At 45.9% G+C, this 23,616-nt stretch overlaps 1 protein-coding gene, 1 long non-coding RNA gene and 1 pseudogene across 3 annotated transcripts; all 3 read left to right on the forward strand.

Annotated features, from left to right (window-relative positions):
• The first annotated feature begins 433 nt into the window (after window positions 1-433).
• LOC124654855 lies at window positions 434-3,066 on the forward strand. Of its 2 annotated transcripts, XR_006988492.1 has the most exons (6): window positions 434-473; window positions 681-823; window positions 1,381-1,636; window positions 2,264-2,599; window positions 2,773-2,808; window positions 2,910-3,066. It is a non-coding gene; the product is annotated as an uncharacterized LOC124654855 (long non-coding RNA). The 2 variants fall into 2 exon arrangements; XR_006988491.1 differs by having other exon boundaries at window positions 2,773-3,066.
• Window positions 3,067-9,684: 6,618 nt separating this feature from the next.
• On the forward strand, window positions 9,685-10,793 carry LOC124651306 (quinone-oxidoreductase QR1, chloroplastic-like). The gene is made up of 2 exons (XM_047190406.1): window positions 9,685-9,993; window positions 10,083-10,793. Exons 1-2 carry the CDS (start codon window positions 9,685-9,687, stop codon window positions 10,791-10,793), a joined length of 1,020 nt encoding a protein of 339 aa, XP_047046362.1.
• Window positions 10,794-11,733: 940 nt separating this feature from the next.
• Window positions 11,734-18,751, forward strand: LOC124657267 (annotated as a pseudogene).
• The last annotated feature ends 4,865 nt before the right edge of the window (window positions 18,752-23,616 follow it).

Here is a 23,616-nt window from a genome sequence, read left to right on the forward strand (position 1 = left end):
AGATTAAGCGGAGCATGACCAGGACGAGGATGACAAAGAGAAAGATGATTACCAGGAAGATGGCGAGAAGGCAACACAAAGTCGAGGATTCCCCCTCACAGTCACTATCTCCAAGAATGACGTCTCAAGCCTCAAGTTCACATGCACCACCTACCCCGACGAGATCATGATAGGCATCTTGTCCGTTAGGCAGCCAGTGGGGAATGACTAGGAGGATCTGATTGCATACGAGGATCCTTATTTCAAGTAAGAACACAAATCCATGGCTTGACTGTTTTAGCTAATGTTGAAACCAAACTCGTTGATTGTTCACTGCTTGCTGATGTTGTACATTCCTCTGTCTTAACAAAGAACACCTACTGATTGGTTAAGAACTGCTTTTCTGATGCTGGTACCCCACTTGGTCTTGGTCTTCTGCAGTGACCTCGACGAAGGGTGTTCCACAAGTACCTGGAGCTGCGGTCTGCTATGAGGTAGTCTCTTGCTCTTTCAGTGTTGATTTTGAAGCCACGTTTTATACGATGATTTCCGTCTTGCGATTTCAGTGACATGTTTTTGGGTTTATACCAATTTCCCAGATGTTTATGCATCGGCTATGCACAGTGCTAGATATCCAAATTATTCTTGTTCTGAATCTTTGCTCGTGATACTTATTATTGTTTGTCTTGATGGCATTACAGGAAAGTTGCCGACAAATGGTTTGTCATTATCCCAGTGTACCACGACTCTGATGGGCCTGAAGAAGACGTCCAGACCTCGCTGCTGCCACCGACGTCCTGCTGCCCAGCTGTGGATGACTAGGTCCTGCGAGTGCTGCATTGAGGTGATGTCACTCTCTCCAACCCTAGTGTTTTGGTATGGTTGGTACTGATGGTGATTTGAGAAACTGATTTGGCATGCTATCTTGTAAGAGCTCAAACGAGAATGACATACATTATTAATTTTGGTGCTTAGTAGCCATGTATCATCACACTTCAGCATCTTATATTTGGTCACCGTCCTGGAAAGATTTAGAGTGGTAGCTAGCTGTGTGTTTTATGTCCTGGAAAGATTTAGGTGGGCATTACTATTTTTGTTTCATGCCTGTTGCTGGTGGTACACATGCTTGTTCCAAATGTTCAGATTTCATGAGCCTAGTTCTACTTGTTCGGATTTTCTTTACCCGAGTCTTGTTACTATTAGTACCGACTTTGAGCCTAGTACTGGCCTGGTCAGTGTGCTAGAATTGGGGACCTTTTTGGGTGAATGTTTCCATCGATTCTTCTCACGTTGGTCCATGGTGCCTAATTTAATTACCTCAAATGCTCATGTGTCGATGCGAGCCCCGTGTTGTGGCCTTCTTCTGATCAATCTCATTATGATTTTTTTTTTCGCATGTAGGTGCTGCAGTCCTCTCTTATGTTAGTGGATGAGACTGGCAAGAGATTGTAGGCGAATATGGGTCGATTTGTGCTACTGCAAAACCCCGTTTGAGGTCTCGTGCTGATGTGATGTATCCATCAGTTTTGCAGCTACTAACTTGGACGAGTACTCGAATTATGTTTACCGACCCAATGTATATGAAGTGGTTATTTCAGCCCTGGAAGACCAAGTGAAGTGATGGAAGAACTTTTCATGGAGTTGTTAGGATTAAAATGTGCGAATTTGGGTTCTTTCTACTTTGTATTATTCAATACTCTAATACTTTGGCATGTAGAAAGGTGCTGAAGCAAAAAAATCCTCTTAAGACGTATAATGTGTTTCTCTGTGCTGAAGATGCATATAGGGATAGCATATTCCTGTTTTGCTTAAAGTAAATTCAAACAACTGAAGTCACATGTCATGAAACTGCAGTTTTTTTATGGTCACGATAGATTTCACTTTAGGTGGGTCATTGGTTTTTGTAATTCACTCCTCTTGCTTAAGCATTGTTTTTTCTAGTCATGTAAAGTGATTTATGCAACAATGTAAACTTCAAGTCCTTAAAGGTGTAGGAAACTTAGGAATTTGTTTCAATTGTTGTCTAATCCATTTAACTTGGCATGATTTAGTGTAAAATAGTGCACTCTCATTTTTAGAGAGAAAATATGAGAGTATGAAAATAATTGGGTTGTCTGGCCTTGTCACACTTTCTTACTTCCAAGTTTACATTGAGAAAGTTGCTTGTTGATTTTAGGAGTGTCGAGTTGTTGGTAAATTCGCTTGAATTTTCTTTGAGCAATTGTACTGTTCATGCTAGTATTTTTGAAATATTTTCGCAATCTCTTTTTTCCATCTTAAACAGGTTGAGGAGATCCGAAAGAATTTCCCTTTCAAAATCACCGACAAGAAGTGGCACAATTCTGGTTTCCATGCCGATCCTAATCACTAGATGTTAGGCAGAGCATGACCAGGACAAGGATGATGATGAGAAAGACGATGACCAGGAAGATGGCGGGAAGGCCCCACAAAGTCCAGCATTCTCCTCAAGAGTCACAATCTCCAAGAATGACGTCCCAAGCCTCGAGTTCACCTGCATCGCCTACCTGACGAGATCATGATCGACACCTTGTCCGTTAGGAAGCTGGTGGCGAACGACTTGGAGGCCGGAGATGATTGCATACGAGGGTTCTGATGTCAAGTAAGTTCACAAATCCATGGCTTGGCCGTTTTAATTTTCACACTTAACAACTGATGTTGTAACCAAACTCTTTGATTGTTCACTAATTGCCGATGTTGTAAAAAGAACGCCTACTAATTAGTTAACAACTGCTTTGTTGATGATGTACCCTACTTGTTCTTTGTCTTATGTAGCAACCTCGACGAGAACCTGCAGAGTTCGTTCCATAAGTACGTGGAGCTGCGGTCTGCTATGGGGTAGTCTCTTGTGCTTAATGTTGTGATTTTGAAGTCACTGCTTAACATGCAGTTGTTTTATACATGATGTGCAGGATATCATGGTGTATATTGTCGTTGTCATGGAAAGATTCAGAGTGGTAGCTAGATGTGTGTTTTGTGTCGCGTTGGTCTAGGTTCAGGTGGGCATGAGAATTTGTTGGCGGTTAATATGCTTGTTCCAAATCGTCATATTTCATGAGCCTACCTCTACTTGTTGGGATTTTCTTTACCCAGTCTTCTTACTATTGGTACGGACTTGGAGTGTATGTCGCGGGCTTGGTCAGTGTGCTGGAATTGAGGACCTTTTTCCTGGATGGATATTTCCATCGATTCTTCTCACGTTGGTCCATGGTGCCTACTTTAATTACCTCAAATGCTCATGTGTCATGCGAGCCCATTGTTGTGGCCTTCTTCTTCTGATCGATCTCATTCTTTATTTTTTCGCATGCAGGTGATGCGGCCCTCTCTTATGTTAGTGGACGGGACTAGCAAGAGATTTTAGGGGAAGATGGGTTGATTTTTGTGCCACGGCAAAACCCCGTTTGAGGTATGGTGCTGCCGTAATGTACCCATTAGTTGTGCAGCTACCAACTTGGATGAGTACTCGACTTATGTTTACCGACCAATGTATATAAAGTGGTTATTTCAGCCCTGGAAGACCAAGTGAAGTGACAGAAGAACTTGCCCTGGAGGTTTTAGGATTAAAATGTGCAAATTTGGGTTGTACCTCCTTTGTATAAGTCAATACTCCAATATCTTGGCATGTGGAAAGGTGCTGAAGCAACATTCTTTTTGTTTATTTGTCAAGATGAATAATGTGTTCCTCTTCAGCTTTAGTGATTTGTAATATTAGATGGTTTCTTATTCTGGTGCTTAGGAATTGCAACTATGTTTTGCTAGAGTAATTATGTGCACAAGGCTATTGTGTTATGATTATTGAAGTTGTTATCATATCAACTATCGTATCTTGTTCGAGACCCTACATTTGATGATGGTGAACACCTTACCTCTCGCAATATTCAGCAAGATTTGTTTATTTATTCAGTTGAACCGGGTGTGCTTATCTATATCTAGATGTTGTGTATGATTGCCTTTTCTAGCTAGCACGGTCAAATTAAAAATAAAAAACAATTGAAGCATCATCTACCTATGGTTCCCAACCGTCATCAAAACGAGTAATCTTGTTCAGGAAAATCCTGATAGATTCAAAGTCTAGTTTGCAGCAAGCCCTGTATGTGCATTGGGTAAGCCATTTTGTGCTGGCGAACTGTTGGTTTGGTCATGGGAGAAAGGATTCTCCTATCTCGTGAAAACATGAGACAAAAAAGTCAAAGCATTTATTTTGGGTTGTTGAAACGGTTTGTAGGTAAAAAAAAATCTTGTGCTGCTTGTAGATCCAGAAGAATAGGTGCATGCATGCATTCTGATTGAAGAGTCGTGATCACCTTAATTACCGTCACTGTATAAAGAGTATGGCGTACCTGCGCAGGGATCGATGGGATCACATAATTACTTGGTTTCTATCGTCCATAGTTTAAGGAATGAAGACCAGAGTCCACGTCAGCGATCCGTGGCCCAATGCATCTCGACGGTCCGTCAAGCTCATCAGAGGAAGCGGAGAATGGAACGCTGAAATACTACTTCACGCCCCTGCCCTGCACCTATTCCCTCAAAGCTCTCCCTTGCTCATCTCTCTCTATAAGTAGGAGGCCATCGCCACACACCGCGTGCGGGTAGCGTGTGTGACTTAGACTTAGACTTTTACTTGTCGAGGAGAGGAGAAGAGATGAGAAGAGTAGATTGGGCCGTGGAGTGGACTTGGTTCAGGGTATAGGAGTGACAAAGCTACGCGAGCGGCGACGGACTCCCAGGTTAGTAAAGTGTTTCAGATTGATTTGATGTGTTGTGTTTCCGGTTGCCGGATCTGTTTTATGTTTGTTGATCTGATTGAGGCCGGATGAATCCATGCAAAGAGATTTCAGATAGGCTTGGTCTGGCCGCGTTTCAAAGCTACGGCGAGCAGCAACGGACTCCCAGGTTAGAGAGAAAGGTGTTTCAGAGCGGTTAATTTGCTGCGTTGTGTTTCGGTGGTTGGATCTGGTTTTTGTTTGTTCATCTGATTCAGGCTGACGGACTCCCTTGGTCTGGCCCTTTTTTTTGGGTTGATTTATTGATTACAGAAATAAGGGGAAATCAAGGTGACTTACGAGCTGACGAGGGATTCAATATAAGGATCATAAGCTGCCTTCGGATGAGAAGGAACAACTTCTTCGGCTTTGGAGGTGCCGGAATCTTCGGCATTACTCCTCTTCCTTTTCCTTTGTGGAGAAACGGCGGGAGGAGGAGATTGGACCGACGTAGTGTCCTCGGAAGATCCCGCAGATTTTCGAGAATCCACGGGATCATTCACAAAAGATGGAGCTTCTTGATTGTCGTCAGTGATAATGCCCCTTTCTTCGACTTCTCCATCCTCAGGAAGAGGAGGAAGGGAAGCCATAGTAGGATGATTCTGCAGGAAAATAACGGCAAAAGGAAAATTAGAGAGATATCAATACAATGAGATGCAGGGAAAGTTCGGAACAAGATAAAAATTCGAGAAGACAAAATACCTCGGGGAGAGGATTGGCGGAGCTGTATGGTTCCACGCGACAAGAGGAGGGAATAGGATCCTTCTTGTTTAGCGAGGAAATTCTTCGAATTAACTTCTCCAAGTCCTTCAAAGAAAGATCATTGGAGAGCCTATTGGCGTCATTTTCACCAGAATACGTCCAAAGGGGATTTTTGCGAGCCTGAAGAGGCTGCACTCTAATCCTAAGGAAATAGGCAATAATTTGAACACCAGACAGCTCTTTGCCTCGAGTATTTTGAAGCTGATGAAGGCGAGACATAAGTGCTTCTTCGCCTTTTCTCTTCTTCGGAAGCTTCAGCATCCCGGGAGTGGCGGCGTTGAATTTTTGCGTTTCCGTCGAAAGGGACTATGTTGTGTTCCACGGAATTGGCACTTTCTTCGTGTATATAGAGCCACCTTTTGCGCCATCCTTGGACAGAGTCAGGAAATTTGACGTCGAAGTAATCAACGTCGGTCCGGACACAGATAACAACGCCGCCTATGTTGTAGGTGGCGTTGTGAGCGCCATTACGGCGGAGGCGAGAAAATGCGTTTCCAAAGAGCCCGGTTAGGAGGGACTCTAAGGAAGCATTCGCAAAGCGTGATAAATATAGAAATGTGGAGGATGGAATTGGGAGTCAACTGGTGTAGTTGAATCCCATAAACAAAAAGAAGGCCGCGGAGGAAATCATGAATTGGGGCGGAAAGGCCGCGGATGAGGTGATCAACGAAACTAACCCGATACTCCATTGGAGGGTTTGGGTAGCTTTCTTCGCTGGGAAAGCGGATGGCGTCTTCCTTCTTCATCAGGCCAAGCCTCTTCAGCATATTGACATCTTGGTTGGAGATTTTAGATCTCTCCCACTCAAGATCCTCAGCGGCCATCTTGGATTCTGGAGTGCTGTGGCGGGTGAGTCGCGTGCGCGGTGGCATCAACGGCACCGGAACAGCAATGTTCGTGCGTGCGGAAGATCGGAAAGAGTTGGGCGCGGGGAGTCTTTGCAAGGAAGAACGGATGTGCGGCGCAAGCGAAGAAGCGAACCGAGGTTGAAGAAAGGTATATATAGGAATCGGGCGAAGCGAGTGCACCGTTGGATGAAGAAATCGTGTGGTGAAATAAGGATCTTGCAGATAAAAGGGTAAAAAGGTCTTTTGGGTAGGACATAGCATAGGTAGATGTTAATACACACACACTTTCTCTCTCTCTCTCCCCTCTCTCTCTTTCTATGACAATGTGTAGATTCATGTTGCATGCATGTTGTAAAACCCTAGCCCCGGAGTCGCCTCCACCGGAGCCCATATGTGGAAGCTACAACTCACAACACTAGCTAGGGCAAGTTTCGGCGGGAAAACCCTAGAAAGTACGTGTGCCATCGTCACCGTCCAAATTTGGGTAGGAGCACAGCCGGAGCGACGAGTTTGGGTGGGAGGACCGCTGGAGCCTAGACCATGTGCTAAGATGCGAAATTTTTTGCGTCCAAACTCCGTTCTCTTTGCCATGGGCTCCTTATTAGGTTAGAAAGTTAACAACGAGATATAGCGAGCCATAGGCGGATTATATGGAAATCATGCGTCCAAGATATGTGGTACCTTATCTGGATCTAAGTGAAGGTGTGTGCGTGCCTCGGAGAGCCTTTTCATCTCATGCAGCAATATTTGTTTATTCATCCGGTTGAACTGGGTGTGCTTATCTATATGTTGATGTTGTGTATGATTACCTTTTCTGTCCCGATCAAATAAAAATTGAAAACAGTGGAGGCATCATCTACCTATAGGTCCCAGACGTCAATTGTCGGAATGAAATTTTGTGTTGGCGAACTGTTGGACGTGTGAGGAAAGGATTCTCCGATGCCTGAAACCGGGAGACAAAAATCAAAGCATTTTTTTCGGGGGTGTTGATACTGTTCGTATGTAAAAAAAAAGGAAGAAAATCATGTGCTGCTTGTAGATCCGGAAAAATAGGTGCATGTATGCTAACTGAAGAGTAATGTAGATCGTGATCACCGTCAGTATCCCGAAGAATAGGTTCAGAAAAGTCATGATGGATTCACCGGCTAGCTTGCGGCAAATCTGATGCCCATAATTCCATTCTACTCTGTATTTTGATTTCCATCTGTTGATCATGGAAGGAAAAGGATTTTCCCATCCCGTGAACATAGGAGATATAAAGCAAAGCATTTATTTCTGGGTGTGGAAACGGTGTAAAGAAGAAGAAGAAAATCTTGTGGTGCTTGTAGTCCTGAAGAATAGGTGCATGCGTGCTAAGTGAAGAGTCATGCACACCGTAATCAGCGCTAATATATGGAGAGCCGGACGCAATTATACATTAACTAAACAAATAGATTGCATGCCAGCCGGAGGGATCGATGGGACCGTAATTCGAGGAACAAAGACCATCTTCCATGTTAGCGATCCATGGGACGATGCATCTCAGGGGTTCATCGAGCAGATCGGGGAATAGAGCACCAAAACATTGTTTCCCGCCCATGCCGGGCATCTCTTCCCTCAAAGTTATCTCTTGCCCCGCTCTCTCTCTCTCTCTAATTGTTGGTCATGGAGGGAAAGGACTTTCCCATCCCGTTGAAATCGTAGACATAAATCAAAGCAATTAGTCATGGTGTTAAAAGATCGGTAAAGAAAAAAAAGAATATCACGAGCTGCATGTAGATCCGGAAGAATAGGTGCATGCGTCCTAATTACTGAAGAGTCGTGAACAACACGGCCAGCTTGCGGGCAAACCTGATGCCCATAATTACATTATATTTTTCTTTCCAACTGTTGGGTATGGAAGGAAAAGAATTTTCCCATCCCATGGACATAGGAGACACAAAGCAAAGCATTTATTCCTGGGTGTCGAAACATCGGTAAAGAAAAAAGAAGAAAATCCTGTGGTGCTTGTAGATCCGTAAGAATAGGTGTGCATGCTTGCTAAGTGAAGAGTCGTGCACAGCGTAATCAGCGCCCAATATATGGAGAGCGACCAATTATATCCTAAACAAATAGATTGCTTGCCAACCGGAGGGATAGACGCGATCACATAATTACCTGGGTGTGCGTCCGTAATTCCAGGAAGGGAGACCATCATCCATGTCAGCGATCCGTGGCACGACGCATCTCAGCGGTTCATCTAGCAAATCGGGAAATAGAGCGCCAAAACACTTCTTCCCGCCCCTGCGCTGCGTCTCTTCCCTCAAAGCTCGCCCTTGGCCTTTGGCCATCTCTCTATAAGTAGAAGGTCATCTTCACACACCGCGTGCGGGTAGCGTGTGTGACTTAGACTTTGACTTTTACTTGTCGAGGAGAGGAGAAGAGTAGAGGAGAGAAGAAGAGGAACAAGGCGTGGACTTGGTTCGGGCCATCGGAGTGACAAAGCAACGGCGAGCAGCTAGCGACGGACTCCCAGGTTAGAGAGAAAGGTGATTCAGAGCGATTAACTTGCTGCGTTGTGTTTCGGCGGTTGGATCTGGTTTCTGTTTGTTCATCTGATTCAGACCGACGGACTCCCTTGGTCTGGCCATTTTTTTTTGATTGATTAATTGATGGTTGAGGAGGAGGGTAGGATAGATATACCCGGTAATCCGGCGAGACGCGCGCGCTAATTAAGTAGCCAAGCGAGCAAGGGAGCAGGTGGATGGATTTCATCTTCACGTAGGCTAGCACTCATCGATCGATCCACTCTAGCTAGGTTTGTACGTGCAAAGCTCTCGTGAATTTCAGCTGTTCTCTTGTTTTATTTTTACGAGGAAAAAAATGGAAGCAGGTGCACGATCAGTCGATGGATCCAACGCCGCCCCGTCCCGTAGCTGGTTCCAGACTTTCCAGTTCCAATCCGGACGACCGGCCTAATTGCGCTGATCAATTAAGTCGCGCGCCTGTTTTGGACCACACCAAATGCAAGCTGGCGACCTCGCACGTGCGAACTTTCTTCGGTCACCCGGACCTGCTGACTGCCTCCTGGTCCTGGCGCGGGGGATGGAAAGAGCCGTCTTGCTGCGATCCAACAAATTGAGCACGGCCACGTACGCTTCCCTTTCTTCAGGGGCGCGTCGTCAATCGGGGGTCGCCATGTCAAACAAATCAAGCGACGTACTACACGGCCTTCGATCGGTTCGACCGGCGCCCGCAACATTAACAATCGTCACGGCACTTGGACACTTCCATTACCGGAGATAGATTATCTGTAGCCGGCAGCAGCACCTACTCTGTTCCGGCGAGCGGCCATGTCTTCACCATCTTCTTCGAGGACGATGAGGGCCGTACAGTACGACAAGTACGGCGGAGGAGCCGAAGGCCTCAAGCACGTGGAGGTGCCGGTCCCTTCGCCGAAGAAAGGCGAGCTGCTGGTTCGGGTGGAGGCCGCCAGCATCAACCCGCTGGACTGGAGGTTCCAGAAGGGCGTCGGGCGGCCCTTCCTGCCCAGCAAGTTCCCCTTCACCCCGGTCTGCGAGCTCGCCGGTGAGGTCGTCGAGCTGGGCGCCGGGGCCACTGGCTTCAGGCCGGGCGACAAGATCATCGCCGTCAACTTCCCGGTAAGAAAACGCACGCACGGGACGACGTGAGGTCGCTTGTTCAGCTGCTCCGGTTTGGTTGTTTACTGTTGTTTATTTGGTGGTCTCAGGGTAGCGGCGGCCTGGCCGAGTACGCGGTGGTGTCAGCATTGAACGCGGCGTTGAGGCCGCCGGAAGTGTCGGCAGCCCAAGGCGCGTGCATTCCCATTGCGGCGGCCACCGCGCTCATGGCGCTCAGGACGGCCGGGGTCGGCCTCGACGCCGGCGACGGCCCCGCAAAGAACGTGCTGGTCACCGCGGCCTCCGGCGGCGTTGGCACCTTCGCCGTGCAGCTAGCTAGCCTCGCGGGACACCACCACGTCACGGCCACCTGCGGCGCGCGCAACCTGGACCTCGTTCGGGGACTCGGCGCCGACGAGGCGCTAGACTACTGCACCTCGGAGGGAGCGTCGCTGCGTGGGCCGTCCGGACGGAAGCACGATGCGGTGGTGCACTGCGCGGAGGGGTTCCCATGGTCAGCATTCAAGCCAGTTCTGGCTGATAAAGGCGGCGTTGTGGTGGACCTCACCCCGCGCATCGCGTCTGTCGCCGTCGCGGTGCTGCACTGGCTGTGCTTCTCCAAGAAGAGGCTGGTGCCGCTGATCGTGTCGACGAAGAAGCAGGACATGGACGCACTGCTGGGATTGGTGGTGCAGGGGAAGATCCGGGCGGTGGTCGACTCGCGTTACCCGCTGAGCAGGGCGCATGAGGGCTGGGCCAAAAGCATGAGCGGGCATGCCACCGGTAAGATCATCGTGGACATGGTAGAAGATGCCGAGTGATAATGATGTACCACGAGTAGTAAGATAGCCAGACTTTGCCATTTCTTTTCTGGCTCTGCTGCTGATTTTGCCATTTCTAGCCTGACTGAAATATAGCTATTTGTAAGTAAATTTTACATTTTGAACAATAAGATTTGTGTGAAAGGTACAAAAAAAATCATGGGTTTCTACGTTGAGTGAGAAGTGACTACTTGTAAGTTGGGATGGCTATAGTGATATCTTCTTTGCAAAAACAATGTCCTATTCCTCTTTTGTAGTGCAAAGTTTCCGCTACAAAAAATGCTATAATCATATTCATTACTGAGGAAATTCCACATCCACAGCCACCCTCCAGCCTCAAGAAAAGGAGTCAAAGCTTTTGGAGGCATTTCTGAAACTACCGGCAAACTTTTTGGACGGCATCTTCAGCAAAGTGCAGGAAAAAAGATTCTGCAGCATCTACTGAAAAGTGTCGGCAAAAGATTCCACGTCACTTCCTAAAAGTGGAAGTGTCGGCAAAACTCTTTACCGGCTTATTAAGTGTCTGAAATAGTTATTACTGGCATTCTTCCAAGTGCCTTAAAATACGTATGACAACGTTTTCCTTCAAGTGCCGACAAAGACCTATATCAACGGGATCAAATACAACATTTTTTTCCTCCAAAAACAATTACCGGCACTTTTGGTAGAATTGCCGGTACTTTTTGGTGCCGGCAATCTGGGTACCTGACGTAGTAACATGGACCTCGTTCGTGGTCTGGGTGCCGAAGAGGCGCTGGACTACGGCACGCCTGAGGGCGTGGCGCTACGTGGCCCCTCAGGCCGGAAGCACGACGCCGTGGTGCACTGCGCGGAGGGGTTCCCATGGTCGGCGTTCAAGCCGGCGCTGGCGGACGCCGGTGGCGTGGTGGTGGACCTCACCCCGCGCATCGCGTCTGTGACCGTCGCGGTGCTGCACTAGATGTGCTTCTCGAAGAAGAGGCTTGTGCCGCTGATCGTGTCGACGAAGAAACAGGACATGGACGCACTGCTGGGAATGGTGGTGCATGGCAAGATCCGGGCGGTGGTCAAGTCGCGTTACTTGCTAAGCAGGGCTCACGAGGGCTGGGCTAAGAGCATGGGCGGCCATGCTACCGGTAAGATCATCGTGGACATGGTAGAACACGCAGAGTGATAATGATGTACCACGAGCACGCCATGTCACTTAGTGAATTATTGTAAGATAGCCATACTTTGCTATTTCTTTTCTGAGGAAACAGCTAGCCTCTGCTGCTGATTTTGCATTTCTAGCCTGACTGAAATATAGATATTTGTAAGTAAATCTTATGATTTGAGCAATAAGATTTGTGTGAAAGATACAAAAAAATAATCATGGGTTTCTACATTGACTGAGAAGTGACTATTTGTAAGTTGAGATGGCTATAGTGATATCTTCTTTGCAAAAACAATGCCCTATTCCTCCTTTCCAGTCCAAAGTTTCCGCTACAAAAAATGCTATAATCATATTCATTACTGAGGAAATTCCACATCGCCAGCCAGCCTCCGGCCTCAAGAAAAGGAGTCAATTCCATGGTTGTTTTGATAGCCTATGAGCTTTGGCTTGAGCGAAGCCGGAGAATTTTTGAAGGGAAGGTAAGACCGGTGAGAGACATTGTTGCTGCAATTCGCGGACCTTAGGAGGATTGGAGCCTGCCTGGTGCCAAATGCCTAGCAGCCTCCTTCCGGAACCTAGCGAGACGAATTCGCTAAACGTCATGTAAAGCCTTTTATTAATTTCTTCTCTATGTTTCTCTTTTGTGTCCTGTCCACTAGTTGGACTGTAAACTTCTTTACTCTCCTTAACATGAAAAGCCAGCACTTTGCTGGGTCTTTCAAAAAAAGGAAATTCCACATGTATCATTAACAATCTGTTCTTGTGCCACTCAAAAAATTTAGTTTCAAATTTCCCTCAAATTTTGTCCTAGCATCGTCCTAGGCATCTTCGTAGTCAACAATTTTTCTCCCTAACAATGCGGAGGTTGGTTGTGAACCTATTGCTTGTATCGTTTCGATGCAAACTTTTGATTTTGATAAACGTGCTCTTTGATATTCACCATCCTAGCCCTAAGCCCCATAGTAAAACAAACCTCTGCGGCTAGTCTACATCCCTCTTCCCGCTCATCTCATTTCAACCTCTCGTGTTCCCACTTCTTTCTATTTTTATGCTCAAACTAGCTACACACAGGAGTAGAGTTGTTACTGGACGCTATTTTCGGGCCCAAACATGTCTAAATCGTTCTCCGGAGGCTACCATCAAGTTCTGATACATGCATTGTCCCCGTTAAGTATTGTTAGGAAAATACCAAAGGAAATATGAACCACCACAAACAAGAGCAGGGTATTACCACCTCATAAGGGCAAGAACCATAAACTCTGGTGTTCTGCCATCCATATCGATAGTTTTACACTGCCCATATTCGTTATTGCTGGACCAAAACACCAATGCTACCATCAAATTTTTATTGGCAGGAAGTTTTTATTGGTGCAACTTTTATGAGAATTTTCCATGATTGACAAAAACCAAGGAAGACTTGTAAATATGGTTTGTTTTAAAAAAAAGTACATGTAAATAAGGACAAAGGAAGTGCAATAGTTCCTTTTACGTTACACAGAGTCTATATTTTAAGGGATTTGCTAGTTCTCGGCTAGCTGAGAACCAACTTCGTACTCAATTAAGTCTTACACCATTTGATTTGCATCCTGATTCGTGCTAGTCATGAGTTGTAAAACAAGTTGCAACTGAAATTTGATGACATCAACTAGCTGTAGTTCTCAGTCGACTAAGAAATAGTCACATCCATATTTTAAACTAGATGATACCCCGCACGTTGTTGCGGGGTGATTGACTCTCTATGTAGAGACTTATCCGGGTAAGGAAAATATAATTTAAAAAATGCTATTTCGGAACCCATAATTTGACAAATACTCAAGAAAATTTAGGACAAACGATTTCAACATAACCTTTGAAACATTAGATAATTTTTGTAGGTCCATATTATGTTGAAAAAAGGGCAAGAGCCCTGCTGCGTGAAAAGTCATTCGTATATGCATAGAATTAAACAATGTATACTGTTTAACTTATACACTGGAATTAAAGCCCATGTCCCACGCAACTATGCAGGAGTCTAAAATATGAGATCAAGGGCATCTTGTATCTATCGCTCTCCAAGATCTGTAAATTGGTTGAAACCTGTCAACCGTCAAAACACAAATGGCAAGGAAATGTATTATGCATTTTCTGAAACTGTTAACATGAGATGCTAAAAAGGCCGTAGAATTGCAACTGCTGATGATGTATGTGCCCACAATGGTAAATGAAGAAATGTAAATTAGCATTAACAGACCGAGCAACCAATTTTTATCTTCATAATAATATATATAACCTCTAGTTGCAGACTTAAATTCCTGAGTGAATGTGTGTCCCTCTAAGCACTCCAGAATCGGGAATAAAAATGGACATATTTTGAATTGGGAATAAAATCGGGTATATTGACCATAAATCCGTAATATCTTAACCAACTTGGGACCCCAAAGGTTTAGTCTTGCTTGATGCACATCCCCTGCAGTGTAAGGACATATTTTGAATAGCCAATATCTTACCTAGACTATGGAGGATCACATCGATCAGATATGCAAGGAGAAAGAAAACACCAAAAGAAAATGCATGCGTAGTGGACAAAATCTTATTTTGCACATTGCCTCTGTGCCTCACATGCACCAACTCTCAACTCCAGATGTGAAATTCCTGGATGAGAACCTTCGAAGGGTGGCTGGCAGGGCACACTCATGGGGAAGATGCTCGTCAATGATGCCTACCAGAACGGTCCGCACCAACAGGAGATCAATGTCGACTGACGGATTGAGTCGGGCCTAAAAAAAATCCTCCGAGGACGCGGGCTTGAGGTGTCACGAGGATGGGAACGGAGAAGCTATAGAGTAGGGGCAGGAGTACCAGGAGTGCTGAGGACGGGGACGCAGAAGCAGCACCATATAAATAGGACAAAAACTCTTCCTACGGTGCCTCAGAGGGGAAGATGAGGAATACAAATTCTTCAGTTACATTGGGAAATTAATAGTGGGCGCAGGATGAATAAGATGTGTTGGTGCAGAACAACAGAAGGTGAAGATGAAGGGGCGAATCCATTAACAGGAGATTAACTGAAGAGTAAGCTAATGAGGCTGTTGCTCTGCCGTGAAGAGGAAGTGCCTTTCTCGGGAGTGGGTTTCCGTTACCAATAGGAATAATTTGGTGGATAAACCAAAAGTTCATATCAATCGCCCGGCCAGCTAGTGTTGTTTTTTTTCTAGCTAATGACGTGGTGTACTGATGACATGGCTTAAAAGGAGTAATGATGTGGACCAATTAGAGGCTTGATGAGGTGGATACGTTGCATGTGCAGGAAAATGGGATCACCTATTAAGAATAGAAAGATATACATGCATGTTACAAGCGGTGTGCATGATTTAGATTAGAATAAAGGATGTGTCTGGTAACCTATGGAAAGAGGGGATTAAAGGACTACTTGGTGACACATAAGAAGTCACAATTTTTAGGAGTAGATTCACGATTTAGTTGTACTCAAGCTTGATACTCTTATACTCTACAATCCTCTATTACGTTGTTTGTATAATTCATATAATAAAAAACATTTTTTCTTATAGATATTTCAAAAACAAAGAACAAGTATATCTATAAGTGCACTTGAATATACTAATGAACATAAACTAATTTTCAAGATAGTAATGTGAGAGTTTTATTTTTCTTAGCTTAGACTTCATTTTATCATGTTTTTCATAAGCATAAGTTAAATAATACAAATCAATAAAATATAGTTCATGTTTCTCACAACAAATTATATTTGTAGAGATTAACACTCGAATTCTCTTTTAATATAGATGTCATGATTAGTTTTTACGTCTGCCAGTCATACTTAAAAGCATTTTTCGAAGATAGTATATACAAATATTATTGATAAAAGTTATATATATTTAGTGGCCAGATCGGTTTAGATAACAAAATTAAATAGTTCTGATATTTTGCGACATATATTTAGCGGAAATACGGTGAAGTAAAATTATTTAGTATAAATTAAGTGACCTATACCCATTCTGCTCCCTACAGTGAAGAGTGCTAATAACATACATGAAGAAGAACGGAGGGAACAAGTGCTTCGTGCGATCGAGGTCCGAGTGTCCATCACCGTCAAGATACATCGTCGAGCGATGGAGGAAGGTATGCTGCCCGGTAAGTTGCGTCACCGGCGGCAAGGAGGTGATGGCCAAGGTGCGGAGGCCATTGCCATGAAGAGTTTGTCGCCCATGTGCGAGTCGTCGACAAGGTGCGTCATCGGCAACAACATGGAGGCGAGTCACCGGCGAGGTGCGGCACCGGTGGCGAACATGGAGGCGAGTCACCGGCGAGTTGCGGCACTGGCGGCGAACATGTGCCAGCGAGCGTGTCACGGCGGCATACTCGTGGTGAAGGCGTAGGAGGTGTGTCTCTCATCGAGGCCAGCAGCGGTGACGGCAATCGGCGTGACAAGATGGCATTGGCGGCCGTCTCTGTGTTGCCCCGATGGCACCGTCGATAATGGGCTTCGAGAGAGGAATAAATAATAACAAGATTAGGGAGGTGATTGTTGGAACAAATCTTGTTAGGTAGTAGCTCATTGAGTTTGTTTTCGTTTGTTTTCGGTCAGTCTAAGACTAGTAGAGTCGATGCATGGCATCATGGCAAAGTGGATGGATTGATTGGCAAGATGAGAGCCAGGTCGACCGTCAAGTGAAGCCGGTAGCTGGGAGTACATGCAGGTAGTCTCTAAAGTCTTAGATGTATTTGTACTCATCGGTACATGCAGCTGATGGCAAGAGAAGATCTGCACGGTGGTGGCCGAAAGACTAGCTCTAGATGAGCCGAGTTAGTTGAGGCAAATACGTGAGATTGAGCTAGTCAGTCAGAGTGTTGCATGTGCATGTGAGTTAGTGGTCTAGTTAGTTGTGCTAATGCTAATCGTGTGCGAGGCGTGCGTGCGTGCAATCAGCTAGTGGAGTAGAAATAGGATCAAAGAAGTTGTGGCCTTGACCATGTGTGCGTGTGAGGCTATATAAAGCCATGTACCCGTATGTATTTTGTTGAGTTGAATAAGAGAAAAAAGGCACGAAGGTGCGGTGCCAAAAAAAGTCTCTGTGTATTCTTCTCCAATGTGTATATGTGTGTGTTGATACTTGGGCAAATCCGTCAGGCGCATGCATTCCCATCGCGGCGGCCACCGCGCTCATGGCGCTCAGGACGGCCGAGGTCGGCCTCGACGCCGGCGACGGCCCCGTAAAGAACGTGCTGGTCACCGCGGCCTCCGGCGGTGTTGGCACCTTCGCGGTGCAGCTCGCCAGCCTCGCGGGACACCACCACGTCACGGACCTGCGGCGCGCGCAACCTGGATCTCGTGCATGGCCTCGGCGCAGACGAGGCTCTGGACTACAACACGCCCGAGGGCACCGCGCTGTGTGGCTCCTCAGGCCCGGAAGCACGATGTGGTGGTGCACTGCGCGGAGGGGTTCCCGTGGTCGGCGTTCAAGTCGGCGCTGGCGGACGCCGGTGGCATGGTGGTGGACCACACCCCGCGCATCGTGTCCGTCGCTGTCACGGTGCTGCACTGGCTGTGCTTCTCGAAGAAGAGGCTGCTGCCGCTGATCGTGTCGACAAAGACGCAGGACATGGATGCACTGATGGGATTGGTGGTGCAGGGCAAGATCCGGGCAGTGGTCGACTCGCGTTACCCGCTAAGCAGGGCTCACGGGGGCTGGCTAAGAGCATGGGCGGCCACGCTACCGGTAAGATCATCGTGGACATGGTAAAAGACGCAGAGTAATAATGATGTACCACGAGCACGCCATGTCACTTAGTGAATTATTGTAAGATAGCCATACTTTGCTATTTCTTTTATAAGGAAACAGCTAGCATCTGCTGCTGATTTTGCCATTTCTAGCCTGACTGAAATATAGCTATTTGTAAGTAAATCTTATGATTTGAGCAATAAGATTTGCGCGAAAGATACAAAAGAAAAAAATCGTGGGTTTCTACGTTGAGTGAGAAGTGACTATTTGTAAGCTGAGATGGCTATAGTGATATCTTCTTTGCAAAACAATGCCCTTTTCCTCCTTTGCAGTCCAAAGTTTCCGCTACAAAAAATGCTATAGTCATATTCATTACTGAGGAAATTCCACATCGCCAGCCAGCCTCCGGCCTCAAGAAAAGGAGCCAATTCCATGGTTATTTTGATAGCCTATGAGCTTTGGCTTGAGCGAAGCCGGATAATTTTTGAAGGGAAGGTAAGACCGGTGAGAGACATTGTTTCTGCAATTTGCGGACCTTAGGAGCATTGGAGCCTGGCTGGTGCCAAATGCCTAGCAGCCTCCTTCGGGACTGGCAAGGGAGGGCCACTTACCACTTTTGTGATAGTCCTGAATCCATCTCTCACCTTTTCTTTTCTTGTCCAGCTGCCAAATTTGTGTGGAGTGCTGTTGGAAGATTGATTTGTGCCCAATCCAGACCTGGATCCTTTACACAGTTTTTCTGGTGGTTTCCCCAATTCTTGCCTGCTAACAGAAACACGTAGATTGTGAGGTTGGCTGCAATTTGCTGGGTCATTTGGAAACTTAGAAATCGTGCTTGCTTTGAGCACAAGCTAATCAACAATTATGTGGAGTTAATTAGTTATTCTATTGTTTTCATGAAACATTTGGCAGGTTTGCATGGAGAAAAGGATGCTGATGACCTACAAACGGGTGCAGATGGTTTGATGCGGCTTGGTAGCGCGACGAACTTCGGTGTTGCTGCTTCTCAAGATGGTTCTCGACAACTACAACGTCCATTGCAAATCAGGGACGCGAACCCCGTGGATGTTGCTAATGACGATGTGGAACTGGAGGACCAAGATTGATGTCCCTCGCCTCCTTGCCTGGAAGATTTCAATCCGTTGTGCTAGCTGTTCCTGTTATATGTTAGTGTGTTTCCTGTCTAGCTTTTATTCGTGTTGGTTCTGTGCCTCGGGCAAAAAACTCCTATGGTTGTTTTCGCTAGCATTATGCGGCGAGTGTGTTAGTTGTTTAGCTGTTATTTTGATCAAAACACTCGAGGGTGTGGTACTCTGTTATTTCGTTATCCTTGGGTAATGAAATCCGATCTGTGGGATCGTTTGGAAAAAAAAAGCAGCCTCCTTCGGGAACCTAGCGAGACGAATTGGTTAAACTTCATGTAAAGCCTTTTTTTAAAAAAAAAATCGTCTCTATGTTTCTCTTTTGTGTCCTGTCCACTAGTTGGACTGTAAACTTCTTTATTCTTCTTAACACGAAAAGCCAGCACTTTGCCGGGTCTTTAAAAAAAAAGGAAATTCCACATGTATCATTAACAATCTGTTCTTGTGCCACTCAAAAAATTTAGTTTTAAATTTCCCTCAAATTTTGTCCTAGCATCGTCCTAGGCATCTTCGTAGTCACCAATTTTTCTCCCTAACAATGCGGAGGTTGGTTGTGAACCTATTGCTTGTATCGTTTTGATGCAAACTTTTGATTTTGATAAACGTGCTCTTTGATATTCACCATCCTAGCCCTGAGCCCCCTAGTAAAACAAACCTTTGCGGCTAGTCTACATCCCTCTTCCCGCTCATCTCATCTCAACCTCTCGTGCTCCCAAACCTATATGCTTCTTTCTATTTTTATGCTCAAACTAGCTACAAACAGGAGTAGAGTTGTTACTGAACGCTATTTTCGGGCCCAAACATGTCTAAATCGTTCTCCGGAAGCTACCATCAAGTTCTGATACATGCATTGTCCCTGTTAAGTATTGTTAGGAAAATACCAAAGGAAATATGAACCACCACAAACAACAGCAGGGTATTACCTCCTCATAAGGGCAAGAACCATAAACTCTGGTGTTCTGCCATCCATATCGATAATTTTACACTGCCCATATTCATTATTGCTGGACCAAAACACCAATGCTACCATCAAATTTTTATTGGCAGGAAGTTATTATTGGTACAACTTCTATGAGAATTTTTCATGATTGACAAAAACCAAGGACAACGTGTAAATAAGGTTTGTTTAAAAAAAGTACATGTAAATAAGGACAAAAGAAGTTTTTTTTTTCGAAATGGCGGAAAAATCGCCCGAGCTTCTGCATCCAAGGGATCCACACGGCTTTTTATTAGATTATTCGCAACATCTTACAAGAGCAATACAAAAGATCAAACTCAAAGCCACCTCGCTAAACCTACAGAGGGATGAAGGGGGTGACAATACACCAACTCACATCATCCAAACTACCAAATGCCTTCCCAAGCGACCCAATAGCAGGTGAGAAGCACATCCAGTTAAGCAGACTCTCAGCGCACGCCAACACACACGCCACAGAAATCGCTACCGCCGTCTTCCTCGCACCCATCTTCAAGAGGGAACACCGCATTGACCTTGTCAGACCTGCCATCGATGTCACCATGACGCCAGACAGCTCCACCATCCTGCATGTGTCCTGCAGTCCGCGCCCGTCTTCGATACCCTGCAGCTCCACGCCGCCGAGAATCATCAACGTCAACATGGTAGATGAACACCACTCCACCAAAGATCCACCTCCATCCAGCCGCTGCTCGAAAAATGATGCCCCAAGAGGTAGAACGACGCAGGAAGCGCCGTCATCATCCGATCCGGGAGACCGCCGATCCAGGGTTTCCCCCGGAGCAGCACGAGTGAGTACCTGTAGACTGTGACGACGATGCCTTCAAGAAGGAAGCGACGCTTAACGCCGCCATTGCCCGCCAATCGCGGCACGGTTTTCACCAACAGCCGCTAGTCCCCAACTCGGCAAGAGCCAGCGTAGAGGCCAGCAAAGATGATGCCTTTGCAAGGGAACGACGCCAACAGCCGCCGCCAACAGCCGCCACCATCATCTGCCAAGAATGATGTCAAGGCGCGGTTTTCACTGGTGGCCCCCTTCACTGCTAGCTCGTCGTCGACTAGATCTTCATCACCGGAGTAGACGGATCTCGTGATCCGCCATCCCAGCAACCAGCCGACCACCTTCGGCGAAGGAGGAGGCCGCCACCACCATGCCAAGGACAGCCGCCCATGGCGTCCTCGTGCCTCGGAACAAACCCAGAAACCTGCACGAATCCGGCATCTTTGTGACTGCAACAGTAAGATCGCAGCCCACCCGAGCCCGCCAGGACCCAGATCGGACCCGAACCACCGCCGCCGCCCGCCAAACGATGGAGATCCTCTCCCTCCTCTGGTCGCCGCTGCTCCATGGCACCGCCGTCGATAGCCCGATGCGGATCGCCGCCGCCGGAGACGCGAACCCACGCCCCCACGGATGCCGTGGCCGAGGAAGTCCACCGCCGCCGCCACGCCTCCTAGGCTTTGCCCGGCGGCGTCGGGAGGAGGGGAGCCGCTGGGGAGGAGCAGGGGAGTCGCTAGGGGGGGGCGCCCGGCGCGGCGCCGCCGCGCGAGTGCGGGAAGAGATGGGGTTCCTGCGGAGGAACGGAGAATGGGGTTCCTGCGAAGGAGATGGGACAAAGAAAGTGCAATAGTTCCTTTTACGTTACACAGAGTCTATATTTTAAGGGATTCGCTAGTTCTCCGCTAGCTGAGACCAACTTCATGCTCAGTTAAGTCTTACACCATTTGATTTGCATTTTGATTCGTGCTAGTCATGAGTTGTAAAACGAGTTACAACTGAAATTTGATGACATCATCTAGCTGAGAACGAAATTAGTTCTCAATCAACTAAGAAATAGTCACATCCATATTTTAAATATACATGCAAGTTACAAGCGGTGTGCATGATTTGGATTAGAATAAAGGATGTAGCTAGTAACCTATGGAAAGAGGGGATTAAAGGACTACTTGGTGACACATAACAAGTTACAATTTTTAGGAGTAGAATTCACGATTTAGTTGTACTCAAGCTTGATACTCTTATACTCTACAATCCTCTATTACGTTGTTTGTATAATTCATATAATAAAAAAACATTTATTATTATAGATATTTCGGAAACAAAGAACAAGTATATCTATAAGTGCACTTGAATATACTAATGAACATAAACTAATTTTCAAGATAGTAATGCGAGAGTTTTATTTTTCTTAGCTTAGACTTCATTTTATCATGTTTTTCATAAGCATAAGTTAAATAATACAAATGAATAAAACATAGTTCATGTTTCTCACAACAAATTATATTTGTAGAGATTAACACTCGAATTGTCTTTTAATATAGATATCATGATTAGTTTTTACGTCTGCCAGTCATACTTAAAAGCATTAAGATAGTATATACAAATATTATTGATAAAAGTGATATATATTTAGTGGCCAGATCATTTTAGATAATAAAATTAAATAGTACTGATATTTTGCGACATATATTTAGCGGAAATATGGTGAAGTAAAATTATTTAGTATAAATTAAGTGACCTATACCCATTCTGCTCCTGACATCGAAGAGTGCTAATAACATACATGAAGAAGAACAGAGGGGACAAGTGCTTCGTGAACTGCACCTTATTGTCAAAGGCTCAGCAAGTTCTTTCGCAAAGTCAGTCGTGATCGCACTTGTGGCTGCATAAATTGTTTATATGCTCCATGAATAGGAAGATACCCGTGGCCAAAGTATATGCAATCCAACTGATCTATGAGCGCAAGATGTGCATGTGCATTCAAGAGAGGGCTCACCGTGTATGCTGTAGTCATCCTTTCTGCCACCACCATGGAGATGTGTTCTGAAATGTTACAGAGAGTAGTACTCAAAGTGCAAAGAGTCAGAGTGCAAAATATGCGTTCCGCTATGGCTACAACAAGAAGAAGCAGAGAGATCCGGCCCAAGCTTCACTCAATTTGAACATACAAATTCCAAAAAGAGTGCCAATCACCACATTCCGTGTACATGTAAGAACTCAGTTCTCCCTTCTTCAATCTATGTCTACACACTACCAACCTACTTGTATCTTTGTTTCAACGTGTGTGTGGGGAGTTTGTGCCGCAGGAAATCATGAATTTGTTCAAAGATTATTGCTCTGCTCTGTCTGAGTGTTCCGATAGTACAACGTCATGCCACCTATGCTGCTTCGAGGGAGCATGGTGCACGGTTGTGCCCAAGGACAGAGTATGCATCTAGTCCCTTACTTTGTTTACGGCATATCAGAAACCACTACCATGCAAAATCTAGCATACATACTTTCTTGTTCACCACAGGAAAGGCTCCACTACTACGCGAAGCATCATTTGATATTCTGCTAGGTCTCCTCTTGTTGTAGCCGCTTGCACGAGCGCCACTTCCGAGGTTGAAATAACACAAGCAAAAGAAATGAAAAGGTAGAGAAAAGCCAAGACGAGATATGTCCAGTGCTATACTCTCCGCGGCATGCATCGGTCGCAGCAGCTGAGCCACACCGTTGGATAGGTAGCTGATGGTTTTGGCACCGGGAGAAGGGCCAAGTTCCATCCACGAGTGCCACCAATATGTATCAGCATCAGCGCATTGCACACCACCCACCAGTCTCTCTTTCTTCACTCTCTCTCGGCTAGTGCGCGGCCATGGCGACTATGAGGACCATGAAGGCCGTGTAGTACGACAAGTTTGGCGGAGGAGCGGAAGGTCTCAAGGTACCTGCGCTTGGTTGATCCAGAATCTCGGCTGCACAGCACTAGACATCGTGCGTGTTCTTCGATGTGTTTCCTTGACGAAAATAACTCTGTGGTTGCCGGTTAACTTCATTCAAGCTCCACTCGCTAGGTGGTCGAAGAACCTA

Source organism: Lolium rigidum, chromosome 5 (assembly GCF_022539505.1).
Source record: "Lolium rigidum isolate FL_2022 chromosome 5, APGP_CSIRO_Lrig_0.1, whole genome shotgun sequence".
NCBI lineage: Eukaryota > Viridiplantae > Streptophyta > Magnoliopsida > Poales > Poaceae > Lolium > Lolium rigidum.

Bases quoted from the DNA above. Each gene is read 5' to 3' on its own strand.
- LOC124651306 (XM_047190406.1), top strand. From the start codon at position 9,685: ATGTCTTCACCATCTTCTTCGAGGACGATGAGGGCCGTACAGTACGAC. The intron at 9,994-10,082 runs GTAAGAAAACGC...TGGTGGTCTCAG, and splicing joins TCATCGCCGTCAACTTCCCG to GGTAGCGGCGGCCTGGCCGA.